At 42.6% G+C, this 16,438-nt stretch overlaps 1 protein-coding gene across 1 annotated transcript; it reads left to right on the top strand.

Moving 5' to 3' along the window:
• Positions 1 to 1,815: 1,815 nt before the first annotated feature.
• LOC136675487 (fibronectin type III domain-containing protein 7-like) lies at positions 1,816 to 16,379 on the top strand. Its single transcript, XM_066652036.1, has 15 exons — positions 1,816 to 1,873; positions 2,291 to 2,551; positions 2,793 to 3,053; positions 3,201 to 3,464; positions 4,287 to 4,547; positions 4,789 to 5,049; positions 6,904 to 7,161; positions 7,486 to 7,749; positions 8,698 to 8,958; positions 9,262 to 9,519; positions 10,289 to 10,549; positions 11,846 to 12,136; positions 12,499 to 12,735; positions 13,055 to 13,099; positions 14,125 to 16,379. The coding sequence occupies exons 1-15, from the start codon at positions 1,816 to 1,818 to the stop codon at positions 14,403 to 14,405; spliced, it is 3,522 nt and encodes a 1,173-aa protein (XP_066508133.1). The 3' UTR covers positions 14,406 to 16,379.
• The last annotated feature ends 59 nt before the right edge of the window (positions 16,380 to 16,438 follow it).

Raw genomic sequence — 16,438 nt, 5'->3', positions numbered from 1 at the left:
TCCTGGACTCCTGGTGTCGGCGCTGTTTCACATTCAGCCTTGCTGCAGAGTTCAGATGGACACACATACATCTGCAACAGCACCACCTCCAGCTGCAGTGTCACTAACCTGCCCTGTGGACAGACATATTCTGTTAAAGTAGCTGCACTGGGTCAGAACTGCAGCAGTGTTAACAGCACAGGATCCCCAGTCAGCACAGGTATGACATAGATCAGGAAACAGGACATTGATCACAGCTCCACTTTTGTAGATGCAACCTTTTGGTACATTATATGTGTACCTTAAAAAAGAGTAGAAGTTTGGAGTATTTGCTTTATCCAAGAACTTTAGTTTTGTTCTTAGTTTTTTGGTTCTGACATGATTTACAGCTTCAGATACATATGAATTAGCTTTGTTTTATTTAAATACATGTGAATAATTGTGTTTTGTGTGTCGTCCAGCTCCTTGTGCACCTCAAAACGTCTCAGCCAGTGTGAACTGCAGCAGCAACAGCGCAACAGTTCTCTGGCAAAGCAGCCAAGGGGCGACATATTACTTTGTAACGGCCACCAGCAGCAACGGGCAAACAACAAACTGTACCTCCACCAGCACGTCTTGTTCCCTCCCACCTCTGGTCTGTGGACAGAACTACACAATCACAGTGATGGCAAAGGACAGCAACTGCTCTAGTGCCTCCAGCACACCTGTCCATCTGCAGACAGGTAAGAGAGGACAGGGATCACATGGAGAACTGGGATCAGAGTCACTGTAAACAATGAATTAATGCAGTGGGTCTTATTCTCAAGAGAAAAGGGGAAAACCATTGCTTGTTCCTTAATACTTCACTGTCATCTCTCTCTCTTTTACAGCTCCTTGTGTGCCCACTCTAAGTGGTGTAAGTCTGGACTGTAGCTCTGGATCAGCTCTGGCGGTTTGGTCAGGGTCAGGTGGACCAGACCAGTACTATGTGTCTGCAGTGGACAGTCAGGGTGGAGTACTAAGCTGCAACAACACACAAACGCTCTCATGTACAGTGTGGGGACTCCACTGTGGTCGAACATACACCTTCAGTGTGACAGCAGCACAAGGGCAGTGCACCAGCTCCGCCAGCAACACCCTGCAGTCTCACACTGGTCAGTACAACAGAAACAGATTTGAACTCATCATTATTTGAGCACATCCATCCATCCATCCATTATCTGTAACCGCTTATCCAATTTAGGGTCGCGGGGGGTCCAGAGCCTACCTGGAATCATCGGGCGCAAGGCGGGAATACACCCTGGAGGGGACGCCAGTCCTTCACGGGGCAACACAGACACACACACATTCACACCTACGGCCACTTTCAAGTCGCCAATCCACCTGCAACGTGTGTTTTTGGACCGTGGGAGGAAACCGGAGCACCCGGAGGAAACCCACGCGGACACGGGGAGAACACACCAACTCCTCACAGACAGTCACCCGGAGCGGGAATCGAACCCACAACCTCCAGGCCCCTGGAGCTGTGTGACTGCGACACTACCTGCTGCGCCACCGTGCCGCCCCTATTTGAGCACAGTTGACTTTAAAATTCATATTTCTCTCTGATGTTGTCTAGTTCCACCTTCTAGCTAGGTCTCTCATAATCACATGATGACATGAAACTGGGAGATTAAAGACTAGGACATGCTCTCCCTGAGACGTGAATTCAACCACTGTTCTTTTTTCTGAAAGTAGCTAACAGAATGTCTTTGGACAGCACAAGACATATTTTCTTTTTAATAAATTCTGTTAACATGTGCTTCAATGTGTGTTCATGTACTGTCCCCTTAAAACCACACTACCATGCATCTAGTCATGGGATTCTGCCCCATTCAACCTGCCAAATGGAAGCAACATGGAGGAGAAACTAAACGTAGAGGCCAACGGAGCAACATAAGCACATTGCACCAAAGAAAAATGCCGTGTCGTGTTTTGATTTTAGTGAAGATGACTCTGACCATAAAGACGTCAAACGTAAACACTGACAAAAAACAGTTTTAGCAACTAAAGTTAACACCACCAGTCTGTGCACGGCTCAAATAAAGAAACGGACATCTCCCAGCAACATTAGAAAAAATATCCCAGCCTAAATGTTCGAGCACATTTACATTACAAGCTTTGCCAGTGAAATATGAGGCAAAAAACAAAAACAAACATTACATTTTTATTTATCATAAATGGAGTAAAATGTTCCAATTAACCATGATTTTGATTTGCTCTAATATTGCACAGCACTACTAGCTCACAAATGTATGTACTGTACATGCTGATTTCCTGTCTTTATCCTCAGCCTCCTGCCCTGCACAGGCAATCCAGACCACAATAGACTGCCATAACAGCACAGCCAGTGTCTCCTGGACTCCTGGTGTCGGCGCTGTTTCACATTCAGCCTTGCTGCAGAGTTCAGATGGACACACATACATCTACAACAGCACCACCTCCAGCTGCAGTGTCACTAACCTGCCGTGTGGACAGACATATTCTGTTAAAGTGGCTGCACTGGGTCAGAACTGCAGCAGTGTTTACAGCACAGGATCCCCAGTCAGCACAGGTATGACATAGATCTGGAAACAGGACATTGATCACAGCTCCACTTTTGTAGATGCAACCTTTTGGTACATTATATGTGTACCTTAAAAAAGAGTAGAAGTTTGGAGTATTTGCTTTATCCAAGAACTTTAGTTTTGTTCTTAGTTTTTTGGTTCTGACATGATTTACTGCTTGAGATACATATGAATTAGCTTTGTTTTATTTAAATACATGTGAATAATTGTGTTTTGTGTGTCGTCCAGCTCCTTGTGCACCTCAAAACGTCTCAGCCAGTGTGAACTGCAGCAGCAACAGCGCAACAGTTCTCTGGCAAAGCAGCCAAGGGGCGATATATTACTTTGTAACGGCCACCAGCAGCAACGGGCAAACAACAAACTGTACCTCCACCAGCACGTCTTGTTCCCTCCCACCTCTGGTCTGTGGACAGAACTACACAATCACAGTGATGGCAAAGGACAGCAACTGCACTAGTGCCTCCAGCACACCTGTCCATCTGCAGACAGGTAAGAGAGGACAGGGATCACATGGAGAACTGAGATCAGAGTCACTGTAAACAATGAATTAATGCAGTGGGTCTTATTCTCAAGAGAAAAGGGGAAAACCATTGCTTGTTCCTTAATACTTCACTGTCATCTCTCTCTCTTTTACAGCTCCTTGTGTGCCCACTCTAAGTGGTGTAAGTCTGGACTGTAGCTCTGGATCAGCTCTGGCGGTTTGGTCAGGGTCAGGTGGACCAGACCAGTACTATGTGTCGGCAGTGGACAGTCAGGGTGGAGTACTAAGCTGCAACAACACACAAACGCTCTCATGTACAGTGTGGGGACTCCACTGTGGTCGAACGTACACTTTCAGTGTGACAGCAGCACAAGGGCAGTGCACCAGCTCAGCCAGCAACACCCTGCAGTCTCAGACTGGTCAGTACAACAGAAGTAGTTCTGTATTCATTCAGTATTTCAGTTTCAGTTGTCAATATTTGATTATATAATGACAAGGAAGTTTATATTCACATTTCTAGCCTTAGTTCAGTTCAACTTTTACTAATGACTCATGAAAGTCTGAGAATATTGAAGTTTGCCCAATACATGGGTTCACCAGTGTATTCATTATCTCCTCGTTCTTTTCAGTATTCTTTCACTCTCTGTGTCTCTGTTCCTCTCTCTCTCTCTCTCTCTGTGTATATATATGTGTGTGTGTGAGTGTGTGTGTGTGTGTGTCTGTAATACAGTTATTTTTTAAATACGCCTCAAATCTTATTAAGTTTCATTGTTAAGTTTCACAAATTTACTGACGCTAAATCACAGCTTAGGAATGACTCTATTAAAGAAACTGGTGGGATATCACATGTAGTTCCAGCTGAAAAACATTATAGAATGACTGTTTAATTCAAAGGGTGGGTTGTTAACAGTAACAGGGAGGGGTTTAAAAGTCCAAATACTCGATAAATACATAAAAAAAATATCTTTCCTCTACTTTGCGGAAATTCATTCTTCGCTGGTGGTCTTGGAACGGATCCCCCACGAAAAATGAGGAATCACTGTAGCGGTATAAAAATAATTTCCTAAAAAAAGCCATAACACACACACACACATACACGCAACTGAGTAAATCAATTAACTGAATATTTCAGTGTACCGTTATAGGCTTAATCCACTCTGGCACCCACAGGAAGATAAAATGTATAAATCAACATTTATGCTTTGATTTACTCAAGACTGATTTCCTGTCTTTATCTTCAGCCCCCTGCCCTGCACAGGCAATCCAGACCACAATAGACTGTCATAACGGCACAGCCATTGTCTCCTGGACTCCTGGTGTCGGCGCTGTTTCACATTCAGCCTTGCTGCAGAGTTCAGACGGACACACATACATCTGCAACAGCACCACCTCCAGCTGCAGTGTCACTAACCTGCCCTGTGGACAGACATATTCTGTTAAAGTAGCTGCACTGGGTCAGAACTGCAGCAGTGTTAACAGCACAGGATCCCCAGTCAGCACAGGTATGACATAGATCTGGAAACAGGACACTGATCACAACTCCACTTTTGTAGATGCAACCTTTTGGTACATTATATGTGTACGTTAAGAAAGAGTAGAAGTTTGGAGTATTTGCTTTATCCAAGAACTTTAGTTTTGTTCTTAGTTTTTTGGTTCTGACATGATTTACTGCTTCAGATACATATGAATTAGCTTTGTTTTATTTAAATACATGTGAATAATTGTGTTTTGTGTGTCGTCCAGCTCCTTGTGCACCTCAAAACGTCTCAGCCAGTGTGAACTGCAGCAGCAACAGCGCAACAGTTCTCTGGCAAAGCAGCCAAGGGGCGACATATTACTTTGTAACGGCCACCAGCAGCAACGGGCAAACAACAAACTGTACCTCCACCAGCACGTCTTGTTCCCTCCCACCTCTGGTCTGTGGACAGAACTACACAATCACAGTGATGGCAAAGGACAGCAACTGCACTAGTGCCTCCAGCACACCTGTCCATCTGCAGACAGGTAAGAGAGGACATGGATCACATGGAGAACTGGGATCAGAGTCACTGTTGATATTAGATGAAAATACATTTGTATTAAGTTATATAACAGAATAGTTTAAATATTTGTATTGCATCGTCACCTCTCAAGTGTGTGCCATCCACTAGGGGTGGGTGATATGGCTCTAAAATAATATCTGGTGATAACGATTTATTAAGTGATACGTTTATTAATTTCAAAAACACATTTTTGCAACAAAATATATTAATTTATTATCTGTAAGCGCTTACAGACAGCCACCCGGAGCGGGACTCGAACCTACAACCTCCAGGACTTTGGAACTGTGACAGAGACACTACCTGCTGCTCCACTGTGCCGCCAACAAAACATATATAACAGTTTCAAACATTTAGAAGAAGCGACAATTCTGTAAACGTTTGCTTTTTTTGTAAAAAAGAGTAACTTACCAAAATTCTGATATTTGTATTAAAAATGTAGCGTATAAATTGACCACACAACCATTAATTTCTTACATGACACCTTGGTTTATCGTACAGTGGGCCATTTATATGGATACACCTTAATAAAATGGGAATGGTTGGTGATATTAACTTGTTTGTGGCACATTAGTATATGGGAGGAAGGGGAAACTTTTCAGGATGGGTGGTGACCATGGTGGCCATTTTGAAGTCGGCCATTTTGGATCCAACTTTTGTTTTTTCAATGGGAAGAGGGTCATGTGACACATCAAACTAATTGGGAATTTCACAAGAAAAACAATGGTGTGCTTGGTTTTAACGTAACTTTATTCTTTCATGAGTTATTTACAAGTTTCTGACCACTTATAAAATGTGTTCAAAGTGCTGCCCATTGTGTTGGATTGTCAATGCAACCCTCTTCTCCCACTCTTCACACACTGATAGCAACACCGCACCGTAACTTCTCATGAAAGAATAAAGTTACGTTAAAACCAAGCACACCGTTATTTTTCTTGTGAAATTCCCAGTAATTTTGATGTGTCACATGACCCTCTTCCCATTACAAAAAAACAAAACTTGGATCCAAAATGGCTGACTTCTAATGTGCCACAAACAGGAAGTTAATATCACCAAACATTCCCATTTAATTAAGGTGTATCCATATAAATCGCCCACCCTGTACATCTGATATTTTTTAACTACACCAAAACTCCATCCAATCAGATCGATAGCCTGTTGTTGGCTAACACTGGGATCTTTTTCTATCTAGCTCGCACTAACTTACCTACCTTGTACGGTCTGTCGAGTGCTGGGGTGGAACTGATGGAGCAGAAGAAGGCGGAGCAGCAGCGGTGTCTCTTAATGCCTCTTCAGTTAAATTTGCAGCCTCCCTTAAGAGTTCAGGGCAGCTCTTCAACATTTTGGCCTCTTTAAACTATTATTAGTAGATGGAAATATGAATTGACCGTATGTAATCAATCTGTCTTGCCTTTACTGCGCAATCTAACCTATCAGGCGGACTGGATCGGAGTTAGCCCCACCCAGTGACAGATGACGTTGACAGATTTAATGATTTTGGTGCAAGGCGCATTAAATAAACATAAAAATAATTAAATGATTTAAATAATATAATTAATAAAATGTTTTAAATACACATTTAAATAACTATTAAATAAATCACACAATTATTTAAGCATGTATTTCAAAATGTAATATTAAATGAAACATGTAATTAACTAATTCTTCTTTTAATTATATCTTTATTCATTTTGTGACAAAATATTGTCACAAAAAAAACCCTCAGTATACAACATGTTGACTTTGATATTAAAAATACAATGTATTATCTATAAAATTGTCTTTTTCTGACCACCTCCCTCCATTGTGTGTTTTCTAGGCTCATGCCGGCCTGAAAACCTGACTGCCCAGGTGTTGTGTGCCAATCAGACGGTGGCTCTGGATTGGTCAGATGCCCCAGGGGCATTGCAGTACATGGTGACAGTTTCAGGAGATCAGGGCTTGCTCCAGAACTTTAGTGCAACTGCCTCTGCCCTTTCAGTTTCTCTGCCCTGTGGACAGTCCTACATTGTGATTGTACAGGGGCAGAACCAGCATTGCATTAGCCAGCGGAGTGCCCCTGTGCTCTTCAGAGCTGGTATGTTCAGTACACATTTGTTTCATTTATATATATATATATATATATATATATATATATATATATATATATAAAAAACGGAATTATTGATTATGTTGCTATGCACACTGCTCCACAGCGACATCTGGTGGGGCCCATTGGCCTCTAATATAGAGATGTCTCTGCACCTGAAGTATTCTTTGTTTTAAAAAGCGGTCTCACCTTCTTCCATTTTGAAGGAAGGTCTCATTTGTACTTCATGGCAGTTGAAAGTTTAGTGTATTGTTAATTCTTGTGCATTATGATTAATTTAAGGCCTTCCTGCCCTACGTGTGTCTTTCTCAGGTCCATGTGTTCCCAGTGGGCTGGTTGTAGTGCAGACAAGCTGTGATTCAGCTGGAGCAGTACTGAGCTGGACCTCCAGTGCAGGGGCGGATGTGTATGTGGTAAATGGGTGGAACAGAGATGGCCACACTCTTTCAGTCCTCACCAGTCTGTCCAATATCAGTCTCCCTAAACTTTACTGCAGCCAGGAATACAACCTCACTGTCTCCGCCAGCAACCAACAGTGTAACAGCACACCCAGTTTACCTGCTGTACTTCAGACAGGTAGGGTACCACCCTGACTGTATCAGCAAAATATAACGTCGCTGTCCAATGAAAAATATGTATCTCCCAAAATAGCAACTTTACAGAAGGAAAAAACATCCCTAACTTTCAGTGGAAGTGAATGCAAACACATTCCAACCTTGACTAATGCCCTCGTAGCTAAATGCCATCAAGACCTCATAAAAATGTTTCAAAATCTAGTGTTAAGCCTTTCTAAAGTAGAAGACCAAATATATGTTAATGCCCTTTTTTTAGAAGTAACAGTGGTGACAGAACATTTGTCTGCTACAAATAATTTAATAATTCTTCAAGTTTAGATGATTGCTTTTTAAATCTTAGGTACTGAATCCCTGAAAAAAATCATGACATAAAGTTGAACGTGCGTTCCTGAGATCTACATTATTTAAAAAATGGTGGAAAAATATTTCTAGCACAACTTGTACAATTGTAGAGAGGTAAGCCAGAAGGGTCACTTAGAATGTTATAGACGTTTTGACAAGCAGATGGTAGCAGAAGTATATATTTACTTATTTATTTTGGTTACCCTTACAGGCTTCAGGGGGGAACGGGGACAGCATTAGCATTAAGAATTAGCATGCTGTACCAGCTTTAACCAGATTTTGTTCTGGTTTTACCCTTCCAGGCTAAAGGGAGGAGGGGGTGGGGGATTCAGAAGAGCTAAGTGCTAAGAATTAGCGTCCACAAGTCAGTATAACTCAATAGCCTGCCCACTGCAGAGACACAAGTAATTACACTAATTGTTTAGCTGTTGTTTAATATTTATAATTTGTATATTTATCATAAAGAACAGCTGAACAGTTTGCCTCGTCTGTGACTTGTGTCTCTGCAGTTATAATTTAAAGTACTTATCTTACCTGTGAAATGTTATCAACTTTACATTGTGTATTATATAATTTTGTCTAATATATTTTACTGTTTCTTCTGCAGGGCCCTGCTCAGCTGCTGCAGTCTCGGCTGTGCTGGACTGTGTGTCCGGTCTTGCAGTGATGTCCTGGCAGCCTAGTAATGGCACTGCACTTTATACAGCCTCCCTGCTGGACTCCTCTGGGTCATCACACAGCTGTGTAGGAGTGGGCTCACAGTGCAACATCAGCGGACTAACCTGCGGCAAGAACTATAGCGCCTCGGTGTCAGTGCTGAGTAATCAGTGTAACCTCACCACTACCCTGCCCAATAGCTTGCAGACTGGTGAGACATCCATACAGACTGTTTCATAACTGATCTGGGCTCAGATTTTTGTTTCACCTGGAGTACGGACTTTAGCTATGTTCAGTGAAAGGGGGATTGTGATCCTCTGTTGTTTTATTATGAGTCTGTGATAAAGGACTAAATTAAAATGATTCACTTACTGACACTGGGAGAAATTTGGAACCGTTTAACCCAGATGTTATGATGAGATCAGATGATGAACATGGCGTGCAATGCTTAGATTTTCTCCAGTAGAATCAAACAGTACATATTAACTAGTTCTTTATATTGCTTCTTTTGCAGCACCCTGTGTTCCTGTGAATATTTCTGTGACATCAGTATGTGCTAATAATTCAGCTGTTGTGGTGTGGAATCAAAGCCAGGGGGCGATCTCCTATTACGTCTATGCTGTGAGCAGCAATGGCAATGTTTCCTGCCAGAGCACATCACCCTCCTGCATCCTCACCCATCTCACCTGTGGTTCCACTTACTCTGCCCGTGTAGTTGCTATGGGCAACAGCTGCTCCAGTGCACCCAGCCCACCTGTGGTCATCAGTTCAGGTAACACACTGGTGATACAATGATACAAATACATTTTATCTTACTAGTATTTTTTATTATTATTATTATTATGCCTATAAATTATTACTTTTTATTATTACAAGAGACATTCACTTTGTTCCACCCCACTTTGGGACTCACTGCAATGTATCCAATGTTAAGGGCACGTTTGTTTCTTCACAGATGGGTTTAGAGTGGGTTCATTAAATCAGCAAATGTGTGTTTGAGTAGCTTTTGCATTTACATACCACATGTTTTATCAGTAGCAACATACTGGGTCTGTCCCAAAACCTAGTGAGGTGTCGCCATAGAGAGCATTTTTCATCACAGTGAGCACTCTTCCAACTTTTAGACACCTTAAATACGCTGCCTACTGACTTACCTTAATCTGGCCAAATTTTAAGGCATCAAACCCTTCCTCAGCTGCGAAGGAAATCCCATGATGCAACACAAGCACAACACCTAGCCGACGGTTGCAGAGAGTGGGAACAATCCGTGACAGTATCGTAGGGCAGATGTCGGTCAGAGCACTGCCGACTTAAACAGCTGCCTACAGAGTCAGTGCCTTCTTAGGCAGCTCACTAGATTTTGGGACAGACCTATTGAATACTTGTTGCAGTCCTTCTCTGCACTCCAGAAACCTATTACACATTGTGCACAATAACACTCATTGTTCCACAGTGTGTTGTAGATACTGAGGCCAAAGCATTTTAGACTGGATTTCAGTTGTCATCATGTCAGCTTCTGCTCTTTTGTGCTTGCCCCACAGTTCCCTGCCAGCCAACCAATGTGTCAGTAAATGTGCAGTGTGCGAATGGTACTGCCGTGTTGTCATGGGCACCACAGACAGGAGGTGTGCAGTATTTAGCCACTGCCCTGTCCTACACCTCTGGACCACTCTACTGTCAGACCAACAGGACGACCTGTACGCTGCAGGGCCTGCAGTGCAACACCGTTTACAACTTCACTGTGCAGACCTCTAATGGAGCCTGCGACAGCTCCTACAGCAGCACAGTCACTGGTGGAGGAGGTATGAACAGCTGCACCAACACCCACCGCACTAACAAAATGCTGTTTGTGATAAAGTGCCATAAAAAAAGAGTATTTGCCTCGCCCAGATTTCCTTTATTGTTAGCACTGATTATAAATGTTCTGGTTTCTCATGAAAACATTATATTATATTCTGGGCATCTACACCTTTCTTATAACAAGATTAATTGTTGAACTTAAAATCAAATGGAAAGGCCTAGTAATAAACATTGACTTCACTAAAGCCCCTTATGGATTGGATTAGTTTCTCAAGGAGATGTCTGTAATAAAATATTACATGCCTCCTCTGTGATACCAGAGTGTCTTCTGGTAACTCTTGCATCCAAGTTTCTCATTCCCCAAATATTATTGTGCAGGGATATAATCATGAGGGAAGTTCTCCAGTCATATTATATGAATATAAAAGTAAAACTATACACCTGCAGCTGACATTATAATCGCTCCTTTTCTCAGCCTGCATTATCTCCTTTTCTCATTTCTTTTTTTATTTTATTATTTTATTTTATTCTTCTGGAGACCTACATATAGTAACTGTTCCATTTTCATATTTGTTCACTGCTCGAAACATTATTTTCAGGGTGTATCTTTAAAAATGCGCGCTCAGAGTCTAAACACAGTGCACAGCCCAAGCTCCTATTTTATCCAGTGTGACATGAGATCTGCCTGTTACAACAGGTTACGTCACAGAAAAACACATATGTTTGACTTCGGCCTGAAATAAATCTAAGCCCCTGTAAAAGAGAGAATTAACCCCTGGACCCCAAGGAAATATAATCCCATCCAGATAAGAGGCATAATTATCACTTTCAAATTAGCTATCATCAGCTGTTTAATTAGCACATCTGTGGATGCAGTTACACAGCAGTCACTTCCAGCCTTTCCTCTGTTGTTGAACAGAGTCATTCTGCTGTACACTGTATGATCACTGGATTAGGGACACCGCTCGCTCCAACACAACACACACTAACACACCACCACCACGTCAGTGTCACTGCAGCGCTGAGAATGATCCACCACCACATCACACCTGCTCTGTGGGGGTCCTGAGCACTGAAGAACAGTGTGGTAAGAGGCTAATAAAGTATGCAGAGCAACAGATGAACTAAACTCTGTAACTGTAGACGTACAAGGTGCTCCTGTGTGGTCAGTGGAGCTGATAAAACGGACAATGAGATGCAAGGTGTTCCTGATCTAGTGATCATTCAGTTTACACATATGGGTCCAGCTTAAGCCTTGTTACTTTTATCTCATCTCACTCTTTCCTTCCTGCTCTCAGTGCCATGTCCTCCGGCGAGCTTCCGTGTGGTCCCAAGTGTGCTGATAGGCCAGAGTCAGCTGCTGAGGGCGTACTGGTCTTCTGTGAACTGCCCTGACTCCAGCTACTTACTGGACGTTTCTGGAAGCATTCAAGGGGACTCCCAGTCCCTCTTTGAAATTACCTCATACTGGATAAACCGCACGTACTTTGAGACCCCTGTCCCCTGTAGCAGCACCTACAGCGCCAGTGTGAGAGCTCAGAACTCCGGTGGAACCAGCACTCCATCCACCATGGTCACAGGGACCTCGGGTATGTAACACCTGAAAAAATCCACCATAACGGTCAATCCTTCTGTCCATTCTGAGCAGTTTATCTTAATTCAAACGGCAGTATTTGTACATCCTCACAGATAAACAGGAACCTAGGTCAAGTGGATTTTATTGTAATTTCAACCATAAAAGCAACAGCGTTTCTACAGAACTACAGTTACTCAAGAGACTACGTAAAGTGCACAAGTGCAAACATATAAAACAAAGCAAGACATGGAGGAGCTTTGCTAAATATGAAAATAATAAATAGTTCTAGTGTATATTCATTATCTCTTTACACTGCAGAAACAGGTTGAACCTCTCTCTCTCTCTCTCTCTCACACACACACCTCCCTTCCTCAGTTCCCTGTCCTCCTCTGTCCGTCACCTTCATCGGCTCTAACTCCTCCGCTGTGGTGTCCTGGAACTCCTCACTGTTCGCCACAGCGTATCACGTTTACCAGAACAGCTCTCATGGCTGGATACAGCTGTGCAACACTTCTCAACTCTTCTGCTCCGTCACCAACGTCAGCAGCAGCTCCATCATGGTTACCGCCAGTAACTCAGCCGGGGAGGGTGCAGGAACCATGGACGTCTATGGTAGGACTAGACCTCTGAATACAAATAAACTTATGCATTCATTTTAATTTAAACATTTGTGATGGAGTATAATGTAGAAAACCCCAGTCTAGGCCTCGAGGATGATAAGCTAGTCTCCAGTTTTCAGCAGAGATTTCCTGCTCAGATGTGCCTTAATATAAACGAGCGTGCCCTGTTTAAGACCTGGATCAGTGAAGATTAAATACCAAAAGAGATTTCTAGTAAACAATCACTATATTCAAAAGCAAAAGTGCTGTTACTCACCTTTTTACATCAGAGACATTGTTCTAACCTGTTTTATTTTGTTTTGTTTTTTCAGTGTTATCAGCTCGCAGAAAGAGAGACTTGAGTGAGATAGAGATGGGTGAGTTTGTCACACTGCAGCTATTGAATTCCTGTAATAGAAACACCTAAGAGCATCCAATAATTATTTAACATTTCACATATAATAATGTATATTCAGGATTATGAATAATGAGAATTGTTTACATTATTATTACAAATAATTTACATTATTTGTTTTATTTAGACATCGAAATAATGGAAGCTAGATCTGCTTTTCTAAGTTGCAATGCAGTTAGTTATTGTTAAATGACAGTAGAGCAGCAAAGTGGCGCAGCAGGTAGTGTCTGTCACAGCTCCAGGGACCTGGAGGTTGTGGGTTCGAGTCCCGCTCCGGGTGACTGTGAGGAGTGTGGTGTGTTCTCTCTGTGTCTGCGTGGGTTTCCTCCGGGTGACTGTCTGTGAGGAGTGTGGTGTGTTCTCTCTGTGTCTGCGTGGGTTTCCTCCGGGTGACTGTCTGTGAGGAGTGCGGTGTGTTCTCTCTGTGTCTGCGTGGGTTTCCTCCGGGTGACTGTCTGTGAGGAGTGCGGTGTGTTCTCTCTGTGTCTGCGTGGGTTTCCTCCGGGTGACTGTCTGTGAGGAGTGCGGTGTGTTCTCTCTGTGTCTGCGTGGGTTTCCTCCGGGTGACTGTCTGTGAGGAGTGCGGTGTGTTCTCTCTGTGTCTGTGTGGGTTTCCTCCGGGTGACTGTCTGTGAGGAGTGTGGTGTGTTCTCCCTGTGTCTGCGTGGATTTCCTCCGGGTGACTGACTGTGAGGAGTGTGGTGTGTTCTCCCTGTGTCTGCGTGGATTTCCTCCGGGTGCTCCGGTTTCCTCCCACGCTCCAAAAACACACGTTGGCAGGTGGATGGGCGACTCAAAAGTATCCGTATGTGTGAGTGTGTGTCACTCTGTGAAGGGCCCTGTGTGAGAAAATGAATGATGATAAAAAGAAAATAAAAGAACCCAAGAAAAAGGATCAATTACAGGAGGAAGAAAAGGGGAGAGGAAGAACTAAACAGAAAATGTAAATACCTCACACATGAAACTTACCCAGATTTCCCACTGCAGGTGAGTGGAGCAGCCCCTGGCCCCAGTTCACAGTCGAGGCGACGTCAGACACTCTGAGACTGGAGTGGGCTCGGGTGGAGGGGGCGGAGTTTTACTCTTTACTGATCCAGGAACAGTCCAGCTCGTCTGAACCTATCACCCTGACCGTGCGCGGAGAGGTGTCGGTCATCTCTAAACTCAAGCCAGCCACGACGTACTGCATCTCTATCTCGGCCCGTTCCTTCTACAGCCCCGGGAACTACTCAGAACCCCAGTGTGTCCAGACCAAGGCTTTGAGATAAGAGCAGTGTCTCAGTCGTGTCTCTCAGAGTGACTTTACTGACCTAGGATCAGAATAGAGATATTGATAATATTAAATTAGGGGAAACTGGTTGTAGATCAGCATTTTTACTGTGAGAAACATGAGACACTGCACATCCTGAAGGACTGGGTCTGGAGAGATGAGTCTGTTCATGTCTAACACGGGGAGAAGACTTATTATATACGAGCTTTCAACTTTTCAACAGATTAAACTCAAGCTTTATCATTTATTCAAGAAAAACCTCTTTATATATGGTTCAAGTGGTTACGTTTCCTTATAATTCCCTCAGAATATTTTACAACAAATACTCATTTCTGTTAAATTTAGAACAAAATGGGGTCTGGTAACATCAGAGTACATTAAAATGAAATACTACCCATTCTTCCAAACGCCCACATGATTAAATTAAAATCTGAAGAGTCTTTCAGAGCGGTTTGATGTGAAATTCACAAAGTCTGAATTGTTCACTGTGGTAGTTATAGGAAGAAGGCGTCTGAAGAGTTTCATTCCTCTAAAAACTACATCCAAATCATACAATAGTTTTATAACGACATTCTATTTTATTATTAGCAACTTTACAAAAAGCTTGTTTTGGGAAGAAAATAATTTGGCTAAATTTGTGTTGTCACCAATACAGCAACCATCAGTTCCACTGACATCAAACTGCTCTGAATAAAGGTATTTCTATTTCCAAAAGTGAATAACGCAGAGGTAGAATTCCCCTTAATCCCAGTCCTTGTGACAGTAAGCACTGCACTTTAAAACATTTCTAGAATATCACCTGATGTTTTGATGAGTAAATATGTAAAAAGAAAATAGCAGTAGAAAAAAACGGGCACAAAAGGCTGCGTTCACATTACCGGGTTTAATCAGATTTTTTTTAGCCTTTATATGACACTGATCTGGATCTGATTTTTTTAGGGTTTTGTGAACAGGACAATTCTCAACTTTTTAAATCAGATTTAAGTCACTTTCATATGTGACACAAGTGTGAACACAGATCAGATGTCGCCTCTACTTTAGTGCTGTCCCAAAATGGATCTATGCTTTCTACACAGTGCACTGCGCGGGCGATAAATTTATGGCTTCTGCACAAAAATAAGGCACTGAATGTAGTAGAATGGAGTTGTGCAGGTGATAGCTGGAGATGAATGGATTTCTGACATATTGCACAGTACTTAGGTGTGGAAGCCTTTATTTAAGAGCCAACGTTGCGCACTACACTGGGCTTAGGGAGCCATTTTGGTACAAAGCCCATGAAAAACATGGGCACACATGTGATGTGAAAATCACGGGTCATTTACATTCATGGATGTGAACGGTCAAAACCCACATAAGTTAAAATGATTTTATAAAAACTGAATTAATGAGGTGTGATGTGAACGCAGCCATTCAAGTGTCATTGATGCCAAGCAAAACAGCACCCCCTTGTGGAGCAGTCCCTAAATGAGACAAGGAGACAATTCCATGAGGTGCTTCACATCTAAAGCATGTAGTGGATGGATTTAAAAAACAAGTATTCACTACAAGCAAGAGCCAAATTCACTTTGTTTAGTTTTGTAGTTAAGATTGGCACCAGTCTTATTTATACCCTGAACAAGTGCCAAATTATGTAACATTTTCCCAAGGAATGTACACATTCAGCCACTCCAGTAGTGAACCAGAGCTCCCAAAATATAATCCTCAATTTATTTAGTGGATTCAGACTGCCCTCAGTAATCTAGCTGTGGTTACACACGAGCTGTAGCGCTACAGGCAGAGGCTGTATATTAGGCTCTATCATGGGGAATATGGATACATGTTTTATGCTTCTGAATCAATCTAGTGAACGTAAAGGGAGAGGTAATAAACTGTGCTGCTGGAGAGTTAGGTTCTACACATAACCTCCTGGGCCAGGTTTTACAGCTGTAGGAGGAGGAAAAAACACGACTTATGCTCTGTCTACTGTACTGAAAAATGCTTTCTACTCTATAGGGGCACTGTTAGTTTATATTTATCTGTATAATCTGTATT

This window comes from Hoplias malabaricus, chromosome X1, assembly GCF_029633855.1.
Source record: "Hoplias malabaricus isolate fHopMal1 chromosome X1, fHopMal1.hap1, whole genome shotgun sequence".
NCBI classification, from domain to species: Eukaryota; Metazoa; Chordata; class Actinopteri; order Characiformes; family Erythrinidae; genus Hoplias; species Hoplias malabaricus.
The sequence above is the reverse complement of the archived record's forward strand: the minus strand, read 5'-3'. Positions and strand labels throughout refer to the sequence as shown.

Coding starts and splice junctions, on each gene's coding strand:
- LOC136675487 (XM_066652036.1), top strand. CDS start 1,816: ATGGGATTCTGCCCCATTCAACCTGCCAAATGGAAGCAACATGGAGGA. Junction 2,552..2,792: donor AGGATCCCCAGTCAGCACAG/GTATGACATAGA, acceptor TGTGTCGTCCAG/CTCCTTGTGCACCTCAAAAC. Junction 12,736..13,054: donor AGGAACCATGGACGTCTATG/GTAGGACTAGAC, acceptor TTGTTTTTTCAG/TGTTATCAGCTCGCAGAAAG.